The following is a 27,138-nucleotide window of genomic DNA, read 5'->3' as shown; positions in this document are numbered from 1 at the left end:
GGTAATTTATTTGAGCGGGCTATTTAATGAAAATATTTCATGAACATCATCCCCAATAACAAATGGTAAACATCATGAATTTTACTTCGTCTGAGGAAAAGAAATACAAGTGCCGTGATTTAGAAAATCAGTATTAGGCCTGATTTTGAGTGCGAACATAACCCTACACATAAATCATGCCAATTTGCGCAACAACAACAAAAAATTACATACGGTATATGAAAGAAAATCCAAAGGGAAATAAGAGTTTGTGTTCCACCACATGTTCATCAGACATTCACTTTATGTAAATTGCACATGATATGGAAATGCCTGATGTTTTGTATTATGATATCTGTTGCATATCACGAGTATGTAGTTCTGTTAAGATAAAACATTGCTGGTTTAAACCTCCTCCTTATGTAGCGTGATGAGCCCTGGATTTGATCATAGATATGATATAGATAATGATGTCGATGATAATGATCATAATACTAACAAAAATTATAGTAATAATGATAATGATGATAATAATGATGATGGTAAATATGAAATTGTTACTTATTACTACTGTAATTATCATTATGCTCAATACCATTCTATACTTATTATTATGGTTATCGTTGTCGCCATCGTCATCATCATAATGATGAATACTTTTATTGTTTGTCGGACAAGGTAAATAGGATGAAAGAAAACATAATATGAAGATATACGCCATCTCTTGCCTATCTCATACTTATCAGCTTTGACAGCTCGGGCGCAGGAAATAAAAACGTTAGATTACATATTTGTCACGCTAGCCAGCACGACGTCCTCCAAAATGCTGTCCACCCCGATCTGTTTTCAACATGACTTCCCCTATGTGATGACTAGAGATTATACGCTATTGTCATGTAAATAGTGTTCCTCCGAGCGGAGCATGGGTGTGTAGGTTCTTACCCTTTTTTATTGATCCGAGTGACCAGTTCGAAGGCAATTTTGCATCCCTTGTGTTAATAACGAAGAAAGCGTGTAGGACCGGCTAGTGCACAGACGTCTTCGCATTCTCTGTGGAGAACACAATCCGCTGTGTATCTAGTAAAGGCTTGTACCATACCACTAGCTAGTAATCTCCGCAAGAAAAATTCAACTCGACTGCTTTTCGAGGGAAACTGAAGAATGGCGAGGAAGCTTTTAAAAGGTTAGTTCACAGGTAGATCTGATTGATTTCCCTTTAGCATTTCCATGAAATCATTACTGGCTAAAAAGTATTTGCGGGTTACAACGAGCAAGTTGGTACGAGTACTTTTGTGCAGGAAAAGAGCATTAGTAAGTCAGCAATCAATGTGTGATATGATATTCTAATGTTTCATGTTTCACTCTTCGGTTGACCTTTAATCAGCATGTTAACGAGATTGAAATATCATATAAGGACTATGGATATTACTAATCTTTATTATAAAAACCTTTGACTTATCGATGGATCAGACAATTCGATAGATGTGATTATCTCTTATCTCCTATATTGATGCTTTTCTAATACCACACCAGAATTTTAGTACGCAGACATTAAAAGGACACTAGAGGCCAACTCGGTTAAACCATCAACAGGTTACCTAAATGCGATCAATTCTTTCTAGAAGCCACGCAATGTTCGTGCACTCAAAAATAATTTCTGTTTTGTAGCATCATTTGCGTCAATGGTATGTATGAAGTCGTCATTTTTCCTCTCTTATTGGATGTCCGCTCTGGACAGGTTTGCATCCAGCGACTTTGTGTGGCTCTTTTGGTGTTTCGACTGTTACCCAGACTGCATCAATTTATATGAATACTTAGTACAGTTGACATTATGTAGGAAATATTTCAATTTGTGTATTTCTTTTGAAATATAGATAACTGTATAGACTGAAAAATCACATACGATTTGACCATCAAGCTCTCCTTGTCCTTTACTTTATTTTTTTTTTAGCTGCGCAATCTAATATCCTTATTGCATATACATGACTATCATGCTTTACCGGTCAATTTTGCTTTCTCATACTTTCCCTCCCACTTTCTCCTTCTGCCCATCCCTCTTCCTCTCCCTCCCTCTCTCCCTCCCCTTCCCTCTCCCCCCACCCCTCTCTCTCTCTCTCTCTTTTACTTGAATGGGGGACTCGTCGTGTAAATGACGGTTTCTACATAGTAAAAATAATCTAAATAATATTGTGAGCTCTAATAGCTTCTTCGAACCACGTCCGTCTTATATACCTTTAATACAAAACGGCGTGCTTTAATCTCCTCAAGTGGTTTCCAGATCACTCTGAAATGATTTGCCAAATGATTTTGCTGATAATTCGCATTCCTGCCGCACTAGGCACACCACTCCATGTCTACGGGGATCGAGGGGCAAGCCGAGCCTCGATTATGCGGGTCGAGCGGAACGCAAACATTCCCTTACAGAGTTACCTCAGGGGGTCAACAAAAGATAGTAGCCAGGTATGGCTCGGTTGAAAGCGTTCGGATTCGCATTCAAACAGCTGTAAAGCCTATGTAACTTAAAGTGAATCCTCAAAAGACCCTTGAATAAGTGGAATCGAAGTCTGCCCACGAAGTTGGGGTATCTCTCTCAACTCCCTCTTCCGCTAGAACTCGCCCGTTAGCTCTTTTTTCTTTTCAAGACTATTTCTTTTCCTTTGTTTTCCTTTTCTCTAACATTATGTTCGAACTGACATTTCTTCGTTTTTTTTCCCCTTCCTCCTTGTTTTGTTTGCACATTTGTACTCTCCTCCTCTTCTCCTCTCTCTTTTTTCTATCCCTCTTTCACACACACACACACACACACACACAACACACACACACACACACACACACACACACACACACACACACACACAGCCACACACTCACTCGAGATCGCCTCTCTCTTCTTTCAGTCTCTCCTTCGTCTCTCCTTTTCACCTGTGTGAGATATATTTACCCCGTCTATTACTTCGCCTTTTTTCTGTCTCGTCTCCACATAGTATGACGTGGCAGAGAAGCGGTCCGTGGCGTCACTATACAGTTAACACTTCTGGACACGCTATACTACTTGTCGTGCTGCAATCTGAAACTACAGCGTTCATCGTTAATTAGACCGCGAGACAATAATGCATAATGTCTGTATGCTGATGACACACTTTCACAAACTATGAAGGTGAGTGCAGACTGTGGGGTGAGGTATTCGTTTATAGACGACAAAACGGCAACCAGGAAAGTGGGTGTGGTCCAAGGCTCAAAATTAAAATTTCTCAGATTCACCAAATAGCAGACGGTCTTTTTTTTAAAATAAACGATGTGTTATCATTATTATTAATCACCGTTCCAAACTTATTGCGGCAAAGTTTATGCGAAACACGTTGATGTAAAAAGAGCTATATACATGTATTAGAAATCAAGGAGCTTAATGTGGGAGTACGGTGGTAGAGGGGATACGAGTCTAGAGTTTTAAACAAACAGAAGGTCTGAGGTTCGAATCCTACCAAGTTCGTTCTTCCTTGGACATAATGTTTCAGCCATGACTGTCTCTCAATTTACAGAGGAGTATTATATCATTTCCTGGCAATGCTGAGGGTAGTGATAATAATAGAGCTTTCTGGGAGAGCAGAGCTTACATTGAAAAGGGAACCTGCTATTGGTAATGATGATGATGATTTTCATCATACTATTGTTATTACTAACGTCTCATTGGAGGGAGGATATATTATGCTACCACAATCTCAGGGAATTCAACTTTTTACCTCACCCAGTTCAATTTGAAGAGAAAACAAAAAGAAAATAAATAAACAAACAAACAAACAATTGGTGGTGTAGCAACTATCTTGCCAAAATATGCATCTAATCGGAATATTGAAGCTGTGTTATTGTACTTATTGTTGTTGCAAGGTAATTTCGGTACACACAACAAATGCAACGTAATTGCAGTATTGTGGACAATACAAAAATTTATTTTGTCCTCCTTTACATACTTAAAGGCCTGATGTGCATATCAAATGTCTTAAATTTTCAATGTATCTTTCGTCTGTCTGTCCATCTATCTATCCGTCTATCTATATATCTATCTATCTATCTATCTATCTATATCTATCTATATCTATACCTATCCATCCATCCATCTATCCACAATTTATCTATCTATGTACCTTTTTATCTACATGTGGCAACATTTACCTACTTACTTCTATAGAGAGAATGTGTGTGGGGGAGATAATACGATTACTGCATTTTGACATGAACATTGCAATAATGACTGTTCAATCTGACAGCAACTTCACGTGGCATTTGATCATACCCCATAACTGCTAGATTACCTATTAAAATACTATCAATGAAGTATTTGGTTTCTTTGTTTATATTTCCAGGGCATCGTAAATCGGCTACAAATGTTCCGATACTGCTATGACAGCTGGTGTAAGGTGACCTTATGACCATGGGAGACGGTTTGATAAAAAATCTCCTTGCGATCTGCTGCTTTGTTTCCTGCGCGCGGATCGCCCTCGTCGTCATCTACCTCGGCCCACAAAGTTCGCCCCCTACTCCGGTCTTTCAGCTTGGATACTCTTCTGGGTCTGTCCTTCGGAGGGAGGCTCCGAAGAGACAGCACGACCGCGGGGGAAGCAATGTCAGCTTTGTTGGTTACCATGACGACCAGGCTCACCATGAGATCGCGAGGAAGGAAGATGATGATTGGCGAAGATTGGAGGGAGACAGTGGCGATCATTGGGAGGTTATACCGGCTGCGGCAGTGTCACAAAACTTCGATCTTATGCCAGCAGGTGGCTGTCAGGGCAGTGGAAAAGACATTTTCTTGCTGACGCTCGTCCATTCTCTTCCACCCCACTTCGCCCAGCGCCAGGCGATACGAGAAACATGGGCGAGAAACATGTCCGAGGTGAATGGTGCCAGGGTGAAAGTTATCTTCGTTACACCCGGGGTCTCTCCGCGCCCGGATGTCATGACCGGCCTCCGTAAGGAGGCGGCAGAGTACGATGATGTGATCCATAGTGTGGCGGGGGATTCTTTGATTTCCTACCGACCCTCTTCCAAGGTCCTGCTCTCAGAAATGGGGTGGACCCTCACCTACTGTACTGGAGCCAAGTTTGTGCTCTTCGCCAACGACGAACTCTTCGTCAATATCCACCATATCGTCGAGCGTTTGAAACTCGTCACCCCCAAACCATTCAAGACTTTCATCCTTGGGAGAGTGAAGAAATTCGCGCGAGTGGAAAGAGACACTCTGCGATGGGACCATGTATCCGAGACGGTGTACGCCAGAGAAACATACCCAAATTATTGCGTGGGAGGGGCTGGCTTTGTTATGTCGGTGCCTTGTATGAGAGAGATCCACCCACGAGCTGTTCGTTTTAACAAAAGAGCCAATGCATTTCCGTTGAGTGACGCGATGGTCGGGATAGTCTCAAACCAACTAAACATAGTTCCTCGCTACCACGAGGAGTTCCACAAGTCGGGAGGGGAAGCCGATTACTGCGACTTACGCGATACCTTGACGTTGGGTGATTTCAGTCGACCAGAGCTCATACGTGGGGCATGGAGGAACTACACGCACAAGATGGACTACTGTCCAAACCCCCTTCCCAACGCCACCGAAGTGTCATGGTGGACTAAAGGCGTAAACCATAAACAGTACTTCAGTGAGGCATTGCGTTTAATTCACGAGCCTCGCAGCTGTGAAGGCCAAGATATATCACTGTTAGCTCTGGTTAGTACTCATCCGCACAATACTAATCTCCGAAGTGCAATACGAGTGACTTGGGGCCACCCAAATTACATCAAACCCCTAAAAGTGCGATTAATTTTTGTGATAGGTCGAGAGACAGTCGAAACACAGAAATCGGTCCAAGATATCGAAGGAGAAGCAAAACAGTTTGGTGACATACTGCAAGCTAATTTTGCTGAATCTTTTCATAACCTAACGCTAAAGGTCATCTTGGGATTGAGATGGGTCTCAGAGAAATGCCCTTCTGCCTCTTTCGTGTACAAGGGTGATGACGACATGCTGGTAAACTTTGAGCACATGATCGGCTATCTGGACCAGCTCCAGACATCAGAGTCAAAGAACCTCTTCATGGGGAATCTAATGTCCATGAGTCCCGCTATCAGAACCTCGTCCAAGTACCAGGTCCGCAGGGAAGTCTACCCCTTCAAGTATTTTTTGCCTTATTTCTCCGGCGGTGGTTACATCATGTCCGCCGCGGCCGTGCAACAGATGGCCCCCATGGCAGTGTCTACGAAGCTCATCCCCATTGATGACGCCTACGCGGGAATCCTAGCCTTCCGAGCTGGAGTCCCCCTCAAGCACTCGGGAGGATTCATAGTTGGCGGCAGCAAGCGAGATGCGTGTCGTCTGCGGCGAGCGTTCAATATGCACGGCTTCAAGAAGACAACCGTCTTAATAGGAACGTGGAAAACCTTCAAGGATCCGAGCCACAAGTGTGACGAGGACAGGGAGAAGAAAACGTGGTCTCATGACGTTTAGTTAACACTTCCTCATTTCAAGAAATCCTGCACGAGACAAGAAAAGCTGCGATATTTCCCACATGAAGAATATAATGGCTGATTTTATGTAGATTTTCCAAATAAGGACATTCGTTGTTTTCAGAGATGATGGTAACTGTATCTTTTGTTTGTGTCTATTTATTCAACAAGACTTCGCTCTTTTGGAATCCCAATTTCTAGGTGCCTATATCAACTTCTCTTTCAAATAGCGCCAACGAGCTTAAAATGGAACAACCCCAGACGCTGAAGTTGGAACGAAATTAAAGTGACCATAATCCTGGTGCTTTAAGCCGGTATACATGCTATATGTTCATTTGCATAATAGTGTTATGTCCAGGAGAAAATTTTGATTTACATCTCCGCACCATTGAGGATGACGTACAATTTATTTTTGTGATGTTTTGAATGAATGAATAATAGGGCGGTTTGCTATTACATTCGATTGTTTGCATGTTGTGGGATTTTTTTTTTTTTTTGAGGGGAAGGGGTGATCGTTACAATTACTGACGTTGCTGTACGCATATCATTTCAACAGCGGACTCAGATGCATGTTATGACGTTTCAGCATGATCCGTACAAATATCAATTTCAATATTGAGCTTTCCGCTTTGAAATGTCATTGTTAAAGCAGTAACTAGTTGAGATGTTCTTGCCAATCGAATCCTGAATTGGACAGGAATTTTAGTGAAATGTTTACAGACTTTACGCATTTGTTTTTTATACGTGACTCAGGCTCAGCATCTCACCTCAGATATGAAACAGAGGCCCTCTCAGATAAACCAGAATTGGTATAAAAATGTACGTAATAAATACACACTCTAGAGGTCGTTAGTCCGCTGTACTTATCATCATTAGTTAATGAAAAGTTTATAAGGTTGAAGAACTATGATGAGATTTACCAAGGTGCAGTTTAAGACTTCGAGCAGCTGTTATCGCTAAGCTTAATATGACTTTTACATGATTTTTTTTTAGAAAGGAAATTTGGATTTCTTTTAACATTGTCGCATTGATTAAAAAAAAAATCTGTATGGTATTTTTAGTTCATCAACAACTGATAACTATAAATTCAATTTAATTAGGGACATCAATGATTGACTGACATCAATGAGTAGAAGCTGAAATAGCCGCCCATTAGGTGATTGAAGGGAATTCCGCGTTTAAGTTGATTATTGATATGAAGAGCTAAGTCTAAGACAAGAGGAACAATGAAAATTTTATTACAATCGGACCGAAATGGAAGACAGTCACGAAGTTTTAAAATTACTTTTTACGCAAAGCAGGCATTGATACTCAACGACTTAATTTTGATGCATATATATATATATATATATATATATATATATGTGTGTGTGTGTGTGTGTAACTAGTACTGAAAGATACTAGTACTGCAAGTTACTTTTACGCAAAGCAGGCATATTAATTATGTTCATGATATGATATTGGACGAGACGGAGATGTCATTGCATGTTTTAAGTCGTTCTTTTGTCAGTATTTCGGCAACCGGAACCCCCATAACTTAACAGAGTTATCATCACGATTAGTCATTGATACTCAATGATTTGATGCATATGATATGTACGACTATATATATATATATATATATATATATATATATATATATATTCATATATTATTCAGTTCATGTCAAGTAAGGATGTTACTGTAAGTTGGAATTTGTGAACAATTTGAATACAGTTGTACCGAGTTCTTGTGCGGTCATGGTCCTGCCCTGATCTGTGTGACAAATATCGCTATTCTGTGACAACTTGTTGAACTTAAAAATTCCATAACTATCTCATCTTTAGTTCCATACATGCCAATGAAACTTTCAGTGTTCTGGTTTGATTTAACTCTTTGCAGCAAAGTCTATTTGGAAAAGGGGAGTGGGTTATTATTTCATGAAACATCAACGAAATCTTTACTGTATTGACCACGAATTTACTTGCGGTGGTTATATTTCTAGCATAATCATCTTTATAATTAATATTGAAAAGGCGTGTATTAGTATGCAACAATGATATTCGCCTAGAAATACAAAAAAAAAAAAGGACCACCAAACAAAGTGAGAGCTAGGAAACGAAGGGAACAGAAAGGGCAAGACGCTATATACCTGATATATGTGAGGAGTATTTCATCTTTTAAGTGTCATGTTTTATTGTAATCATTCTCTTTGTGTAGAAAACGTCTTGCAAAAATCAGTTCTTTCATTGTCTTCTTAACACAGTTTGTGTCGATGGTCTTAAAGCAGAGACGCATTTTATGTACACATGGTGCTCACACAAACTACACACGTACTAAGTACACACATACAAACACGTCGTGTACTGCAGGGCCATAAGTACGTATATGCACCACACTTTCATTCAATCTGTCATGTTACATAATTGTAGCGTAGTATTATCGTTTATTGCCCCCCCCCCCTCCTGTACAAGCACATCGTTTTCCGACTCATTTTCAGTCATGACTGTCTGAGCACTGAAAGTACTATTTGTTGTGTTATATGAGATTATTGTCGTACAAAGAAAGGATTATCATCATACATGAATATTGCTCTGCTGTTCTTTTTTTTTTGTCAAGGGCTAGGGCTTATTGAATTTGATATGGGGTTTGATGAGATCGTCGCATCACGTATCATTTTGTTAAAGTATCCTACACTGGTGTGTGCGTGTTTGTGTTTGTGTCATGTATTGCATCACCCTACTGCACATGTACAAATACATCCAACCAATAGCAATGAGGAGTTCTCAACCAATCATTCGTTCAGGTCCTTGCCGAAACTGCGTCATACAGATTCACACGCATGGTAAGCACACACGCACAAGCGCGCACGCACACGACCTCTGACTCGACATGGTAATTCAGGCGTGATCGTCGTTCCCGAGGTAGGGGCAGCGGAGGATGAGAGTGACCATGCAAACGGTGCCGTGACCGAAAGTCTCCTCCCCCTCCATCCCGTCAAGTCCCGGGCGGAATGACGGGAATGTTCCATGGCCGACATTCCTCGAGTGCCTGTCCACTAATTGACTGATCGAGTATCAATTATTACTTTCATTTCTCCCTCTCTCCTTCTCCCTCTCTTTCTTTTTTTTTCTATCTTTCTCTTTTCCCTCTCCCCTCTTTCTTCTCTTTCTTTCAACCTTTCTTCCCCCCTCCTTTCTCAACACTGATGAATGGCCAAGCCGAGCATGGTTGTCTCTGCAAGCAAACTATTACACTTTGTAAATTCTCTCTCTGCATAGATGTATATTTTACAGAGGGGCGAAGGAGAATGGAAACACGGCAGCGATTTTTAATGATGCCAGTCAAAGAGATGAGGCAGAGCCCACACCTCCAAAAGAGATATTTGAAGTTATGCAGAAGGGTATTCTGATTATAGGTAGTGATAGACGAGAGATTAAGAATTACAATATCTTCATTGCATCGCTTCTTTCAGTCACACAGCAGGGGCTGGTGGTACCAGTTTATTTATCATCACTTCGACTTTTAAGTCTGTAAAGGGGGAGGGGGATACATTATCGTAACAAAGAGTAACAAAATTAACCTTGTTATACCACGTGTAACAAGAGAAATACGAAAATCCAAGACAGCACTTTCATATCATGGAGTAGAGTTTATGTGTGATCAGGAAACATTGCTATTATGTTAATTGGAGAGCCTGAAAAAATCCTTTATTCACTTTATCTCATCAGAATATACTCCTCTGAATGACGCACAAGATTTACATACTTTCCATTTCACAAATGTATATATATGTGTATGATTATGTAATATGTATATATAATACGATATACATGTATATGATATATGTATATAATAGGGATATATTATGTGTAATTATGTAATATATATATATATATATATATATATATATATATATATACTACGATATACATGTATATGATATATGTATATAATAGGGATATATAATTATATAATTATAGATACATGAAAATGATTGGAAGAAAATTTTTACGATTACCGTAGCATTTGCTTCTCAGTTTGAAAGTATTATAGAACAAAATTTTAACCAATGGTTGTGTGGACGACTAGTTAAGAAATATATACATGATTAAGACTGAATCATGTCTAGGAATGTAAAGAATTCACCGTGCAATACATCGGTCCGTGGGCACGATGCGGTGTTTTCGCGTGCGCTCATGCAGACATGCATGTTTTGCGCATTCAACAGGCGCATATATTGTGTTCGTGAATTTTGTATCAGTGTAATAATCTGAGCTGACGAATTAACTTATTTCCTTGTTCACCAATAACCAATGATTTCTTAAATTGTAATAATACCATCTAGGTTTTTAAGTTGTCTATCCTGCTCTTACACTACTCTTAATCATATAATTACCGCTTAATAGCGATAAGAATGAACAGTTTGAAATCACAGTCTGCATGTGTTGCCTCCACAGCTATTTGGAAACAAACACACACGAATCCACAAACAAACTACAATTACTAAAATGTTGGATGTGCTCATATACACCAAGAGCGTTTACTGCATTTAGTGGACCTTACTGGAAGTCGTTCACAACTCAAACTTCATTCGCCAGCATTCCCAAACTTATTAATCGTGATTGATGGAATCACAGTGGTGTAATGATGAACAGGATGCAGATGAACTTGTCGTTGTGGTTGCAGGAAAAGAAAACATAATAGTTTGATGAAGTCGCCGTGGATTAGTCGACCAGGACTTGTGGCTAGGGTGCGGCCATGTCTACAAATGGACATCGCATCGATGGAATGTCGACCCGAGACTTCCCAAACCCCGTCAGTGCCCCATTTACCATTTATGAACGCCTTGGGGGAGGGCGGGAAGGAAAGCCCGGCAGGTTGATGTCGCGCGACCTCCAGCGCTATGAATATTCATGAGGTGATATGAATAAAGATGAATCAGAGGTAAGCATAATCATCTCCTACCCATCTCCTTCTCTCTCTAGCTCTCATTCACACTCTATCCATTCTCTCCCTCTCTATCCACCTCCTATTATATTGATCAATCTAACTATATCTATCTATCTCTCTAACTATATCTATCTATCTATCTATCTATCTATCTATCTATCTATCTATGTTTTTGCATTGATCTTTATCCCTCCCATTTCTTTCAATCCCAATGAAGTCATGTTCTTTTCAATTTAACTCGTGTTTGATAGGAGTGCTCCTGACTACACAAGGACTGACAAGGTGAAATATAGAAATACTGATAATTCATGAAGTTATACGCCACTTTCCGTTAGTTAACATGAAACAAATGGTATAGCACTGTATGTGTTCATAAGTACATTTACCCTTGATAAAGCACTTTTACTACTGTTCGATGAGGAAAGTAACTTGCCACGTTTTCACATGTGTGCAATGGTGGCTGGTTGGAAATAAGTAAGTTTCAGGTTGGATTTATTTTACATAAAGGCTAATACTGTGCAGTACAGATACATTACTGTCATTATAGCCGATAACTTATAATGATAAGTTCAATTACCAGATTATTTTTATCATGTCTTGAATCACTTTGAATCATACCAATAAGATAAATATAAAGGCGTTGCAGGCTAGAATCACTCCCAGGGCATCACGACTAAAACTGCCATGCTTCTTGGCAATTTAGTCAACTATCTGTTGGACTGACTTTTTCATCAGAGCAGCAGTTCTGACTTCTCTAAAAATTTGCTGCGGCCTGTTTCATGTTCATAATTGTTTCGTCAAACTACGCACTAGCGTGTGACCATACAAATCATCATCACATCTCTTTTGTAACCCTTCCCTATCCTCACTACGGGCCCGCCACACACCTCATTCCAAATCGTTTATGAAAAACTTTTGGTTGGCCTCAGATTAACATTGGATGACGTCCTGACGACTAGCTTGGAAGTGGATGAACGGAAAACAAGTTGGTGTTTCTCGTCAAGATTTCACAACAGTTGTAAATCATGAATATTCACGCCAAGAATGGCCCATCACCACCCTATGCCCTTTTAAGGAGCGGCACGTGCTTCGCCTCGCTGTGAACGGACTCCCCGAGGAGACGGCGTCTCGTTGCCTTGGTGATGGAAAGATGGCGCGCTCATCATTATCTGCCGCACGCACAACATCAACACACACATACACACACTCACACGATGCATCATCGTGTCTCGCAGCTGCAGGACCTACAGAATGTCCCCTCAGCCTGACGTGTTTCCCGAGGGGGAGAATGGACGAGCAGTCATAGCGGAAACCTTTGCCACAACTGTCAACGACTCGATCGGCTGGAATGCGAGGCATCACTGGAGCTTGACTCCCTCTTCCCTGCCACTCGACAGTCGCGTGGCTATCATCCTTACCGGTGTCACATCCCCAGAGTAACCGAGCTATCCCGCATCAAGCATGACCACTCCTACTAAGGACCAATATATTTCCGTAGCTTGCCCATCACGAGGATATATCTCCATTGATCATGTCCATGGGGGCATTGTTCTCGCATGGAAAGACTGAAATCACAAACGACAGCGGTGAAATATGAGCGAAATCGGACAAGTCTATTAAAAAGTTGCAATTTGTCAAACTTTCAGTTGACATGGAGACTCTTGGGACTTCAAAACAAGTCTTCTTGGTCAAGTGACAAGATATGAAAACGTCAATATGCTCTCTTTTTTTTTTTGGGGGGGGGGCCTGAAAGTGCGGGCTCTTTCGAAAAAGGAGCAGAAATGGCATAAAACACCAGCGCAAGTGACTGTATCATTTCCCCAAATCAAGTTCTTGGTCAGTTAATTCACGTATACCAAACACGTATAGGGGCCTACTGTTGAAAAAATAACAACTCAACACATACTGCATACTATATGCAGGATTTTTACAATTGTAGAGTCCTGATTAGAAAGCCCAACTATAAATAGGAATACGAATACCTTGGTATGATTCGCATGCAGCCCTCTCAATTAAACTCTTATTTCAGTCAAACCAGTAGCCTTGTCTTCAGGCTGATGTACTTTTACACATCCATCATAGGAGGCTTACATTCAATTTAAAAGAAAAGAAGAGTGCACTTATCTATTTGCAGTGAACAACACCATAGAGCCCTCATAAGACAACTATACTATAATTTCGAAAACGTTTCCTTCGTCTCTTGAAACTTTGAAATGCCGGTTTGAGATAAAATCATATGTTCACTACTTAACCTGAGAATCGTCCGTTATGTAATATGAAATTTCGTTAGAATACATAAATAAATAAACATCTAAATAAAGTGTAAACTTTTCTAGGAAAAGTAATCGGTCCAACCGCAAACCATCCCAATCTTAGTATAATGCAGACCCGTCGACGAGTATATTGAGCCAGTTCAAAGGTACGATCTGTGCATGTACACATGAAGATCACATCAGAAATTCTCTTGAAATTGACTCTTATTGAGGTATAAAAAATTGATAGGCCTTCATGAAAACTTTGCAATGAATATTCATATATGAATCAGGTGCATAATCATCAGAGTGTGCAGGTCAATGTTTATTCTTTTCAATCAAATTAGCAAAAACTATTTCATGCAGCACTTTTGATAAATGTAAATTACCGATTTCTGCTTGCAACTGCTCCCGGAAACTGCTCTTCCAAGGAAAACATTAATCCATGGTTTGAAACATCTGCTGTGGTATAGAGATAAGTTCAGACTATTGCTTACTGTGACCTGGCTTACTCTACGTGACAGGGTAAACAAAGAAACTCGTCAAAAAAAAAGTAATAGGCGTATAGATATTGAAATTGCACATCATCTGCATTTCAAATAACTACTTTACACCACATGACATTACACGTGAGTTTATATTGCATAAAGGGGGATGCTGATAGTTAAAATCATCTGGACGAAATTCTACTTGATTTGAGCTTAGCGACAACGTCATAAACGGGAAGGTTATCCGATGTATCAAAGCTCGCTCAAAATTTGCCTGAAATTTGACAAGATGGCAACAATTGAAGTCAAAAAAAAAGGAAATCCCCCTGAAGAAAATTAACCACATGAGAGGCAGATGATTTACAATGAACGGCACATCACTTCAAGTTTGGACAGGAAAAAACACGAATTTGACTTCACAAGCATAATTTATTGACCTATTACTGGTACTAAACGCAAGTCCACGCCTATAATTTTTCTCTAACATTGATGCATTCACGTGTTCGATACGTAAGCAGTTATACGATGTGAGAGCGACACCAAGAGTCACATACAAGAAAATATGAAAGTTGATTGGCTATGAAATTGTATGATTTACGTGAAGGCCTGTATCCAGGGTTGGGGGATAACAGAATATACTCCAGAGTTGATTGATAGCCTAAGTGTTGTGAGGTGTTCAAAACACAGCAATACATAAATCATGACCGTGAAGACGAAAACAAGATGAGCAGCTAAGAATACATGCAAGCAAATATGGAAACTTTACATGACATTCGAGGTATAGAAACCAAAATCAATACACTATAATATATGGCATTACCGCTGCCCGTATACGTCGTACACAGAGACTTAACTGAGATGTCAATATCTACCAAAAAGGTAAGTATTTTGGATTCCAACACACTCCGATTCGTTGGCAGCGGTCTGCAATTTTCCTCCTTGTTGAGAATGAATCACACTTACAAAGACAAAGCACCTGGACTTCAATGTAGTACTAGTAGATGGAGGGGAAGCAGAAGAGAGCGCTTAGTTAGTGTAGGACCAGGTATTATATCCACACTGTCGACGGGCCTGAGAAGCGATGGGTTAATCATTGTGACGTCACGACCTCGCTTTGCGCCATTGGTAGGCTACTCCTCGTCAATGAATTTTTCTGTCACTCTATATAACTGACTGCCAACGTGAGGCAGGCCAGATAGAGGTCAAGATAATAATGAAAGCGATGAGCAGTGACTGACAGATGGACAGACAGGTCGCTTATAGGCCTATAAACCTATATATACCTCTTGTAGAATTTTGTGCATATATACCACAAACCAAATGGAATGCTGACAACTTTGTACATATAGGATCTCACAGGATGTAAATGCAGAATATCGAAGGAGAAATATGACAGAAAATATACTGCAGAGTGTATATAAGTGTTCCTGGTATGGGATGTTTATGGGTGGGGTACAGGCACTGAGCTATATTAAACATATGAGCACTACCGGCTTGGAACGCCGTCTCAGTTATGCCATATAAAGGTCATCGGCGTGAATGTAGAATGTCAGCTATCCACACCGGAATAGTAATAAGCCAACACACTATCGAGCCGAGTGCCGCACTGGTAAATTGCCATTCGGTATATTTATCATTCGGTACAATTTTTAGGTTCGTCTACAGCAAGAGCGGGACATAGAGTGGAAATTCTAGTAAGATACAGGACTTGAATTCATAGGATGAAAGGACGGGAACTATAGAGAGTGATTATGATATGACGCATGGCGTTGTCAACTGCAGAGAACTTCTTTTCTTTTCAAAACGAAGAGCAAAGTGGAACAAACCCCCCTCCCATTTTTCCTTTAAAGCAAATAGTAAAGCATATCATGCTTTATTATAATGATTATGGGCATTTTAGCTATCATGTTTTTATTTTATAAATGAGACCTTGAGAAATATGAGCACATGTTTTTCATGTTGTAATTATTACGTTCAAAATGCATTCATGCCTGCACTTTTAGAAGTGGGTATATTGACGCCAAGGGTATTACAATAATGTGATGGGGAGTTCACCCTTCAATAGAACGTCAAGATGATTAAGACTTCAGCCTTGGAACATTCATAAATTGGTTATACTGGTAACAGAGTTTCAGAATTAATAGTGATTGCGGTGGGGAATAGGAAAGTTTTCAAAATTCATTAAAAATAACAATGAACGAGGATAATGAAATAGCTGCTTCACATGACTTGATGCTCAATGACGTAGAATAAGAGAAGAAAGCATGCATAGCTACACAGTTGAAGTTGTTAAGCAAGTGATATGGTAACGGCATAACATAGATACAGTACTGGAATATGTGAGCCTCCTATGCCATCATCCTTGTTCACTGTAATTTGTTTTGGGGTTTTCAGAGTATTTGTTTATCTGCTCGAAGACCGCAATAAATTCAACAAATCCATACATAGCACTATCGATTACGAACTAGGGCCTACATGATGTGAAATTATGAAAATCGTCTGGAATTAGTTCCCTTTAACGCTGGGGTTTTTTGTTTGTGTGTGTGTTTTTTTTTTTTGTTTGTTTTTTGTAACGGTAGAGTCTACTATGGTGTTGTCAAAATCAAAGTAGTCATCATGATTGTGAGGGTTAAACAATAAAGAAACAAAATAAAGATAATGTCTGCCATCTATCACAATATCGAAACATAAGAGAGTTATACCAACACTATGTTGATAATGACACGGTTCGCATGTGAAGGTAATGATGCTGATGGTCATAAAGGTTGTAATAATGATAATTAGCTATTTATTTATTTAGTCTTTTTTCAGTTTAAAAAAAAAAGCAGCGCAGTTCCATTCAGAGCTACAAAGGCGATACCAGTACGATAATACACCCCATGGCCTGTACTCTACCGAAAGAAGAAGAAGAAGAAGAAGAAGAAGAAGAAGAAGAAGAAGAAGGTCTGCTTCAGATCATTAATGTTTACATGCAAGGGAGCCCTGCGTCAAACATTATATTACATTATAACGTGTGCACAATAAACATACAGAACGTGCACAGTAAACATACAAAACATAGATATGGAACAGATAAAAGATCAATAATACTGATGATTATGATTATGATAATGATAATACTTCTTCTCCTGCCAATGATGATAATATAGTCATATCTAGATATCAATAATAGAGACAAAGTCACATTGCAATGCTAATGACTAATCACATCAATTCATAAAAGTAGATCAAAATCAACACAAGGGTTATGTGTTTCAACGTTATGATTCTACGACGATGATAATAGTCTTAAGAGCGATTGTTTTGATTAGAATGATATTCATGATTGCGGTTAGGATTATGATTATACACTCTAGTTCAGTGGTAGGTAGTTTTTGATTGTAAAGTCAGGTCTGAGCGATAGAGATTGTAGAATTATCTTTCTTCACGATTTTGATTTACCAGAACAGGAGAAAAACCTTACACCACAGCCCTTTATAATTATGTCAGTGAATAAGCAGGTTATGATATAACCACAGATAAAAGATTTGAATCATATTCTATGGGTATCATAACCCGGTGAGTGGCCCACCAAAATTATAAGACATGTAAAAACATCGCTCCGATCTCGCCTGTAGTTTGAGCGTTATACAGAATATATCTATATATGGCGGTATGAATTTCAACTGAGCCAAAAAAAGTTTATTTTATATGGGAAGCCACACAAACGTGAACGGGGCCTGTTCGAGGTAAAATAGGGACCTCTTCTACAATCTCCCTTCCCATCTACTGAAAAACAAACAAACGAACAAAACGACAATCCCACGCACTTCATCTCTTAGTCCGACTTCATGCTTTTTGTGTAAGTGATCCAGTCTAAAATCAGCACTCTGAATTTTCTTTTACATCACCCGTGTTCGTTTCTCGTCTGTAGGCTGACGTTTCGCTGTGACGAAGAAAGAGATGATTAATTAGCATGTCAAGTCATGAAGTTTCATGTTTATTTACAATAATCATAATATTTGAAGAGTTTCATCGCAAAATGAGCTACGCGCCATTTTCTAATATTTTGGAGCAAGTCCATCATCAAAGAGAACAACAAAAAGATAGAAAAATCGTGATACCTCACTTGTAACATAACACGGAATACTCTTGAAGTTATGATTAGAAATATCCCATATTCTATTGTTATTTTCTCTGGGGGGTTTTATGAGCTTTACTCGCCAATACCTCAAATTCTCAAGAATGGAATGAACTCGTTTTGTGATTAAACTCTTCATTTCTGTGTAGTAGTCCGTCATTATGCTAACGAGCTCATAAGTTGCATTCAGGTCAACTGCAGAAGTTATATTTTACGGCATAATGCATCATAAAATCCGCTGGATAAAGAGTAAATTTTACAGGGAAACAAAACAATCAAATCTCGTTTGGCTTTCAGCCAATGAGAATTCAGCTGCTAGTGTACTCCTTTTTTGACATTTCAGCCAGGATGTTTGTTTATTTTATTTTGTTTTGTTTTGTTTTTAAAAATGTAATTGCGGGGATATCAATTGCTGCAAAGAATATAAATGTTTGAAGTCTGCTGTCATGACACAATAACATTATTGCAAGATGACTTTTAACTTTTGAATATCGAAATGCACCAATGATGTTTGATGTTACAAAAACAACACTGTATAATTTATGTGGAAACTTAATGAATGAAATGAAATGAAATGAAATGATGTTTAACTCTCACCTCTGACTTCAATAACCTGTAAAAGACAGAATCCTGGACAGTGATTTATATAAAACTTGCATGTTGAATAAAACAGTAAAAAGCAAACTAGCAAACTAACGTAAACGTGATACATAATTCCAGTCATAATCCAATTAATCGAGGACAGGGTAAGTTTGGGATTCGCAATTGTTTTGAAAAAAAATGTATGTTTTTCTTCACCAGAGCAAAGAAACCCTGTCAGGGAGACGTGGATGATGATTATGTCTCATCCATGTGAACCATGAAATTTCGCATCATTGTAAAGAGATAAGTAATCGCATGCCGCATTGTCTATCAATATTAGGTATACACTATTCATAAAGATGACCATTGATTATACACGTTCTCTAGGAGATTCACTCTTTCCTTCTTTTCGGCCATTCACCCCTATATACCTCGGATGTTTCGATGCAGATATTTTCAGCTCCCCCGTTTGTGTTTGTTTGCTTTAGAGATAGCTTTCAAAGTAAGTCAGTTAAGAAACACTGCATCTCAAGGCATTGTCTCAAAGACACGAACAAACGTGAAACATCTTCATATATGAACAGTTTAGCTTGATCAAATTATTATCTACTGTAAGAATAAAGGTTTATTATTTGATGTATAAGATATAGATGACATTCGCAACCCATGCATGCGTCCCATAATTATGATGTCAATGATCAGAATGTCTTTTCGTTAAGGCTACAGCCTTTGTGTAGTAACAAACAGGTTGCGTTTTGTTTTTTATTTTCATGTCAGTTTATCATGTGATTTGAAGTCTTTCTGTTGGCATTTTTTATAATCTTTCATTTTTCATAGAAGGAAAAACGGTGCATATACCAAGAATAGACTGGATGCGAGGTTGGCTGGTCATGAGCGATCAATGTCATGTTATCATTTTTGGGTTTATGCTATTCTTTAGTATTTCATTCGAAAGAGATCAAATGGCTTTTCCCCCCAGCAACAAAGGCTCATGAAACTTTAGTATACAGAATGAGCATAATTATCAAGATGTTGATATGCTAATGGATGTAATTGCTCTTGCTATGTGTGGGACTATTGGTGTAAGTCTGGTGGCTAAGCGAGTGTCTGATTTTCTGCGGCCGGGATACCGCGGCAGGGAGTTCGGGACATGATCGCTACATACCTCGTGCGGCATACCTCGTCCTCCTCTGCATTTACCGTCTCGGCTGTCGGGCCCTCGCTGCCATATTCGGTTCGCCGTCCGGGTTGCTCCAAACATAGGTAGCACGCCTCCCATTGGTCGCCCCCTCAATCGCTTCCGAGAAAAACTCCCTCGTGAATATGCAATATGCATCAATATTCATGTCATATTCAACAACCCAATAAACTTGGGCCAATGAGGAGAGGCTTCGATTCCCGCTCCGAGCCGTTTTGGAAAATAGAGTCCCGTGTATGTTGGGATGCAGATTGTGGCCTAAAATGGGCAGGGTCGGCAAGGGTTTCTGGGAATCACTAGGTCTGGCCTGGTATAAATGCTAGTCCTCCACCCTCCAAGCTCCACACCTTCCGTGAACAGCGGCAGCTAAAGGATTAGCGCGAAATCGGTGAGTAGTTCTAGCTAACTATACTCCTCTTCTCGGAATATACGTATGCCTACATAGCCCTCAAGGTCTTGGTGCTTTGAGCGAAACGCTGAGGATATACCGACGGGTGAGATACCCGGTGGACGATTGCTAGGAGTAGTAGAAGACCGCGGGTGTGCTGAGTAGAGACGATGCCTCTTCCACAAATTGCGCTTACCCGGATTCTTACTGGTTTCTACATACCGTTTCTGCTTTGCTATTACCCGGCCTCAAAATGAATCTTACGTACTTTTCTCTGTACCGGAACTGTGTGCACTATAACAGAGGACGTTTAATATTTCGGAACACACATTTACATCGACACCAAAATTTCTATCATTTGTTGATGGCTTATTTTTCGGAAATACCAACAAAGTTGTATTTACAACTCTGCGTTTACTTAACGTGTTCCAGCTATCGACAACTGGCCTAGTGTCTTTAAGTTCGCGATGCGATCTTCAGCGACTGAAGGGGCATCATTTTCTATCATAATAATTTCCCTACCACGTGATCTGGCTCTACGCCATGGCTCTACGCCCACACTCTACTACTTGCGGTTAATCAGTCAATGACATTGTATGGCAGCCAAGTGCCATTCAGTCATCTGTCAGTTACAACGGGTCTGGCCTAAAACAGTTGGCATCCTTAACTAGGCAGTCAATGAATACTAAACTTGGCAGAGCTTTACTTATCTTACCTGTCCTCCTATACGCCGAGCAAAGCTTAGTTCTCAAGGAATTCTTGATAGATTGACGACTACTATGCATGCTATCGCTTGGTTTTCGTTTAGTTTGGGCATACCGTGCGAAGTTGAGGAAAAGACAAAACTTTTTGGAATATTTCATCGTCAGTGAATTGCTGAGGCTGGCTTGATCATGCCTTCAACTCTGCTCCATGCCTACTAGACATGATGGCATGTCTGTTTTTTACTTCAGAATTTATATCCCATGCCTAAAATCTTGCGCGTATCTTGAGATTTAAACTTGTGGACTCCAAAACATTCTAACCTTTCGTGCTGAAATGGAGTTGGCCCTCATGTATCCTTCCCATTCGCACAATATGTCCTAACATGGTTGCCTAGTAGCCGCGTGCATAGTCGTCTTCAGTGCACCTGATTGGCCGAACTGAGCGGGGGCGTGGCTACGCCCGTCTACTCCCTACCAATGGAATGTCATCTATCGTTTCCATATTTGGTCCTAAACAATTTCACTGGCGGGCCAGCTGGTAACAAAGTTAACCCTACATGACCGATCGTCTCGCTCGCATAGAATGGAACAGAAACACTTTCATCCTCTTACTAAATTAACTGCGCACCAGGCATTTATACTTGTCATGTTACAGCGACATTCCACTGGAGGAGCTGATGAACTAATTCTTTGCCAGTGTGTCTAAAAGAAACTTGGGGTACAAAGAATTCTGAAGTCGAGTTGAACAGTTACCGATTGCTCGAGGGCTGCAACAAAGCAAGCAAGCAAGCAAGAAATATTTTGAATCATTCCGACCTAGACCATTGTACAGGAGTCAAACGTGAACCCAGCGTGTAATTTGCTTCTCCCCATTTTTCTTTAACTTTTGCCAAATACCACAGTTTTCTCAAAATAGCTTTCTCTTTCGGAATTCGCTGATATTGTGTACCACAATTCTCGAAAACATTTTACATTTCTGGGCGCCTTTGTGTTTCTGCTCTATCACCATCTTTATATTCATCAGCTTATCAATTTTCGCCTTTTCTTTCTCCATCTTTTGCGCTGCAGGTCTTCTTTTGAAAGTCCAGTAAAACACAAAGAACAGTCATCATGTGCGACGACGAGGTTGCCGCTTTGGTGGTCGACAATGGCTCCGGTATGTGCAAGGCCGGTTTCGCCGGAGACGACGCCCCAAGGGCCGTTTTCCCATCCATCGTCGGAAGGCCGCGTCACCAGGTAAGTTCAGCCCTGTAATCATCAAACTCTGAAGGATAAGAACTTCACAAACCCAGGAAACCATAACCCCAGTTTGTGCAGATGGGCGATCTCTATGCTTGCCACTCTTCATTCTGATTTCAAATTTGGCATGTATTTGAGATATTGGGATTTTCAAAACGCATTGGCTATTCAACAGTTGAAACGAAAACTGAACATTCCTTTTACTCGCTTCTGAAGGGTTCTAGTTTGAATATCGAAAGCAAAGTTACTAAATTATTATATAGCAACTGCTTTAAACTGATTAAGCTTTACTTTCAGAAATAATTACATTGTAAATTGAACATAGAGTACTGAAGTATATACATGTGTGTGTTCTTACAATAGCCACACCTTTGTTTTGATCACGCTAGCAGGAGTGCAACTACCCCCCCCCCCCAAAAAAAAAGAAGAAGAAGAAAAGAAAAAGAAAACTCCCCACTCCGAGCGCTTCGTTCTGTTTGTAAATTCGTGTTGCGTGCAGTATACAATGCCAGTCCTATTTTCTGTTTTTGTCTGGGTTTTTTTCGGTCAAAATACTCCGCGTGCTTCGAAATTACAATTGACAGAGTTTCACGGTTCCCATCAAATTATAAGGTCACGGTGGCAAATACTTTTTCGTCTGCGTTGGTCCGCTGTCTCTCTTGGGACGGATTGATTCTAGTACACGACCACATTTCATGACATGAGTGAGAAAATGTCACTTACGATCTGCCCTTTTGACTACAAAATGATATTTCTGGTCGGGGTTGCAGTTTGCTATTTTGTTTTGTTCTTTTCTATGAAATGAAGGGGAAGGAGAAAAGACTTTTAAATCTAATGTCAAATTATAGGCAATTCGGTAAAATATACTTGCAAGTCCATATTGTTATCCTCACAGAAATCGAACAAAATTTAACCCTGTGGGAGCACTTTTTTATAACATTATGATTTTAATTTCATATGATAAGTTGACTACCTGTTTCAATTCCTCCTGAAAGTAAAAATATGTTTCATTTGCTGTTCAGTTGTCAAGGTGTCCCATGATTTCTCTCTTTCATATACTCCTTTGCCGAAATGGCGCTGGTTTATAACTTTTCTCATCTCGTTTTACTTTCCCCTCCCAGGGTGTCATGGTTGGTATGGGTCAGAAGGACAGCTACGTCGGAGACGAAGCCCAGAGCAAGAGAGGTATCCTGACCCTGAAGTACCCCATCGAACACGGCATCGTCACCAACTGGGACGACATGGAGAAGATCTGGCATCACACCTTCTACAACGAGCTCCGTGTCGCCCCAGAGGAACACCCCGTCCTCCTCACCGAGGCTCCCCTCAACCCCAAGGCTAACAGGGAAAAGATGACCCAGGTATAAATACATTAGTCTTGTTTGACAAATTTGCGGTATCATGTATGAAAGCAACGCGGCAAAAATAAAGGTTGATAATTAATCTGAAAAGAGCCGAAGAGCCGATCATTCTGAAAACTATCACTATTCCTCTTTCTACTTCTAACTTCAAACCTCATCAAATCCAGTATCCAATTTGAGTAGCTTTATGATACAAATAGCAAGCTATAACACCATGTAATGCTGCTGGAAGGAAACAAAGTAAAAGAGAGGATGTTTTGGCCTTGCGTTCGAATCGAAACACATCTTACCGTCCAAAATTATTTTATGATGTGTGTGTCTATGTGAAGGAAAGAGAGGTGAGGTCGGTGCTGTGCGTTGTGCGTTGCTCCAGCCAAATCTGTATGATTCCGTTATAGTCACATTCGCACAGGCGTGTGTAGCATCTAAGCTTTACCAGTATCTTATGAGCAATCAGAGCAGAGATTCCCTCCGTGTTTAAACTGTTACTGACGACTGGCTTCCCTCAATCCCCTTTTATTTCTCTACCCACTCCAGATCATGTTCGAGACCTTCAACGCCCCCGCAATGTACGTCGCCATCCAGGCTGTGCTCTCCCTTTACGCCTCCGGTCGTACCACCGGTATCGTGCTCGACTCCGGAGACGGTGTCACACACACAGTCCCCATCTACGAGGGTTACGCCCTCCCCCACGCCATCCTCCGTCTGGACTTGGCCGGCCGTGACCTCACCGACTACCTGATGAAGATCCTCACCGAGCGTGGTTACTCCTTCACAACCACGGGTAAGGACTTTGCACAGAAAAAAAAAAAAAATACTTACTTGAAGACCTACCCATTATCATGATTTGAAATGTCTCGCCTACAGAGAATTGTCTACTCCCTTCTCCGAATTTTGATTTTGATATTACCAAAATTAAGTTTTAAAACAAGAGCTTAGATATGACAGAGATAATTGCATCAAGGCTCCGACACACAAAGAGCTTACCATGATTCTGATCCAATATACGTAGAATATATGTTAAAAGACAAACGTAAAAATGAATGAGGCAAAGGTAATTCACCCAATGCTCTCATCATAGATTAAGAGAGATATTCTCGTGGCCGACGAAGCCACGCTTTTTACGTCACTGTGCCGTTGAACGGTCGAAAAGAAAATCTTGGCGAATTGCACACCATAAAGACCATGCTCGTTGTGCTTGATGTATCGACGGCGTTTTGCACTTGGTGCTAATTCAACTTATGAAAAATACCCCCTACAGCCGAGCGCGAAATCGTTCGCGACATCAAGGAGAAGCTCTGCTACGTCGCTCTGGACTTCGAGCAGGAAATGGCCACCGCTGCCGCCTCCTCCTCCCTCGAGAAGAGCTACGAGCTTCCCGACGGTCAGGTCATCACCATTGGCAACGAGCGATTCAGGTGTCCCGAGACCCTCTTCCAGCCAGCTTTCATTGGTAAGCGATTACCCAAGTGTCCCTTTCTATCTTTCTTGTAACTGTGTCATTATCGATGAAAGTCTATTGGTACACATTTTCATTGACATGTTGAGATGGGTAAGGGAGTGGGTCCGAAGAGGGTTACACTTATATAGATTTCAACATTTTTTTAGCTCACAGCATGCAACTTTATTTTCAAAATTCAGTGCTAGCCACCTATAACATGTGGTAAAATTTGTACGAATGCATTCTTTTTTTTAATGACAAAGCCAACAAAATGCTTAGACCAAAACTTTTGTTCGACGAGAAATATTTTGTGAAGAAAATGCTGAAGATGGGCTGTAAGACCAAGTCGTGTTGAAACCCTTGACTATTTACCCTCCAAAAGTTTTAAATACTCGTAATAACCAAAACGGTAATCTCGTCATCTCAGCCTCTTCGTTTTTGTTTTTGTTTTTATGATTTTCTTGAGATCTGAAGGGGTGGGTTTCCGATGAACCTTAATCTTTGCGGCTTGTTGGTCATGTGCTAATCGATCATATCATCTTTTCTCTCTCCGCCCCCAGGTATGGAATCTGCTGGTATCCACGAGACCACGTACAACAGCATCATGAAGTGCGACATTGATATCCGTAAGGATCTGTACGCCAACAACGTTCTCTCCGGTGGTACCAGCATGTACCCAGGTATTGCTGACCGCATGCAGAAGGAGATCACTGCCCTTGCCCCCAGCAGCATGAAGATCAAGATCATCGCCCCACCAGAGAGGAAATACTCCGTCTGGATCGGTGGCTCCATCTTGGCCTCCCTCTCCACCTTCCAGCAGATGTGGATCAGCAAGCAGGAGTACGACGAGTCCGGCCCATCCATCGTCCACCGCAAGTGCTTCTAAGCGCCTTGCTCCCACCCCGCAAAAACACCAAGATGGATGCAAAGACTCTATCGGCGCGGAGGCTAGGCAGGCAGTGTGAAGCCCACCTGTTCGCAATGCCGATGCCTGGCTAATACTTCTCCGTCATCCATCTTGGTAACACCATGTATTCTGCGCACCACGCCAACTTGTACACCATGCATCACGACTCCGCTACAACGTCTCGATAAAAGGGTTAAGTTATTTCTTATGTACATTTGCTCTCTCTCCCTCTCTCTTTTGTTCTTCTGTTTTTATATTAAAGGCATAGTCTGTTCACACTGTCTTCCACGCAGATTGAGGGCTCGTGGGTTGGAGGGCTGACATTGGCAGTTTTTCTTTGTGCAATCTGTAGTCGGAGCCCAATAGCATTATATTTATTATTTTAGGTCATTTTGTTTTAGAACTCTACTCGTATGTCGCCCTCTTTTGTTGATCTACCGTTGAAGATCTCGCCCAGTGCATGACGGGAATCCTCTTGCAAGGTTTGCCTCGAAGAGCGCCTACCGTGCCGTGTTCTATCAAGACATCGTTACGTTGTATACCGATTCAGCAACATCAGGAATCTTTCATGTTATCGGAAGGACAGGCTAGATAAAAACTTTTCTTACGGGAAACAAGTGTTTGCTATGTATTTCATCAAAGATATGTTTGAAAGACAAGAGAAACAGAAAGATAAGAAATTTTTGATCGGCGAAGGCAGTTTTTTTTTTTGTGATCTTCTATTCTTTTTTTTCTCTCTTAGATTTAGTTGAAATGTAACTTTCTATGGTTTAGTATCACTGAATAAAGTACTGAAAGCCGTTCAATCTCACATGTTCAGTTTTCATTTGTTGAATTTACGAAAGTGGAGCGTTTCAGTGTGAAAGTTTGTGGATATCGAGTGCTGTCTTTGGCAAATAATATCGCTTTCCACCACAGTTTGTATGATGTCACTAACTCTTGGCATCATCAAGACGTTGTCAAATGTCAGATTTATTGTCACTGGTTTTCGAAAATTGTCGATCTACACACACAGACACACAGACACACAGACATACAAACATAAACAAAGA

At 40.5% G+C, this 27,138-nt stretch overlaps 2 protein-coding genes across 2 annotated transcripts; both read left to right on the top strand.

Annotated features, from left to right (window-relative positions):
- The first annotated feature begins 4,408 nt into the window (after positions 1-4,408).
- On the top strand, positions 4,409-6,475 carry LOC139713717 (uncharacterized). The gene has a single exon (XM_071625421.1). It carries the CDS (start codon positions 4,409-4,411, stop codon positions 6,473-6,475), a length of 2,067 nt encoding a protein of 688 aa, XP_071481522.1.
- Positions 6,476-20,315: 13,840 nt separating this feature from the next.
- Positions 20,316-26,861, top strand: LOC139713710 (actin, cytoskeletal). The gene is made up of 6 exons (XM_071625415.1): positions 20,316-20,434; positions 22,207-22,374; positions 23,499-23,738; positions 24,276-24,522; positions 25,000-25,191; positions 25,740-26,861. Exons 2-6 carry the CDS (start codon positions 22,249-22,251, stop codon positions 26,063-26,065), a joined length of 1,131 nt encoding a protein of 376 aa, XP_071481516.1. The 5' UTR covers positions 20,316-20,434; positions 22,207-22,248; the 3' UTR covers positions 26,066-26,861.
- Positions 26,862-27,138: the final 277 nt, after the last annotated feature.

The sequence above is a fragment of the Diadema antillarum genome, unplaced genomic scaffold (genome assembly GCF_040938485.1).
Source record: "Diadema antillarum isolate AM-2024a unplaced genomic scaffold, OU_Dant_1.0 seq00002037_RagTag, whole genome shotgun sequence".
In the NCBI taxonomy this organism is placed as follows: domain Eukaryota; kingdom Metazoa; phylum Echinodermata; class Echinoidea; order Diadematoida; family Diadematidae; genus Diadema; species Diadema antillarum.
The sequence above is the reverse complement of the archived record's forward strand: the minus strand, read 5'-3'. Positions and strand labels throughout refer to the sequence as shown.

Bases quoted from the DNA above. Each gene is read 5' to 3' on its own strand.
- LOC139713717 (XM_071625421.1), top strand. From the start codon at position 4,409: ATGGGAGACGGTTTGATAAAAAATCTCCTTGCGATCTGCTGCTTTGTT.
- LOC139713710 (XM_071625415.1), top strand. From the start codon at position 22,249: ATGTGCGACGACGAGGTTGCCGCTTTGGTGGTCGACAATGGCTCCGGT. The intron at 22,375-23,498 runs GTAAGTTCAGCC...TTCCCCTCCCAG, and splicing joins TCGGAAGGCCGCGTCACCAG to GGTGTCATGGTTGGTATGGG. The intron at 23,739-24,275 runs GTATAAATACAT...TACCCACTCCAG, and splicing joins ACAGGGAAAAGATGACCCAG to ATCATGTTCGAGACCTTCAA.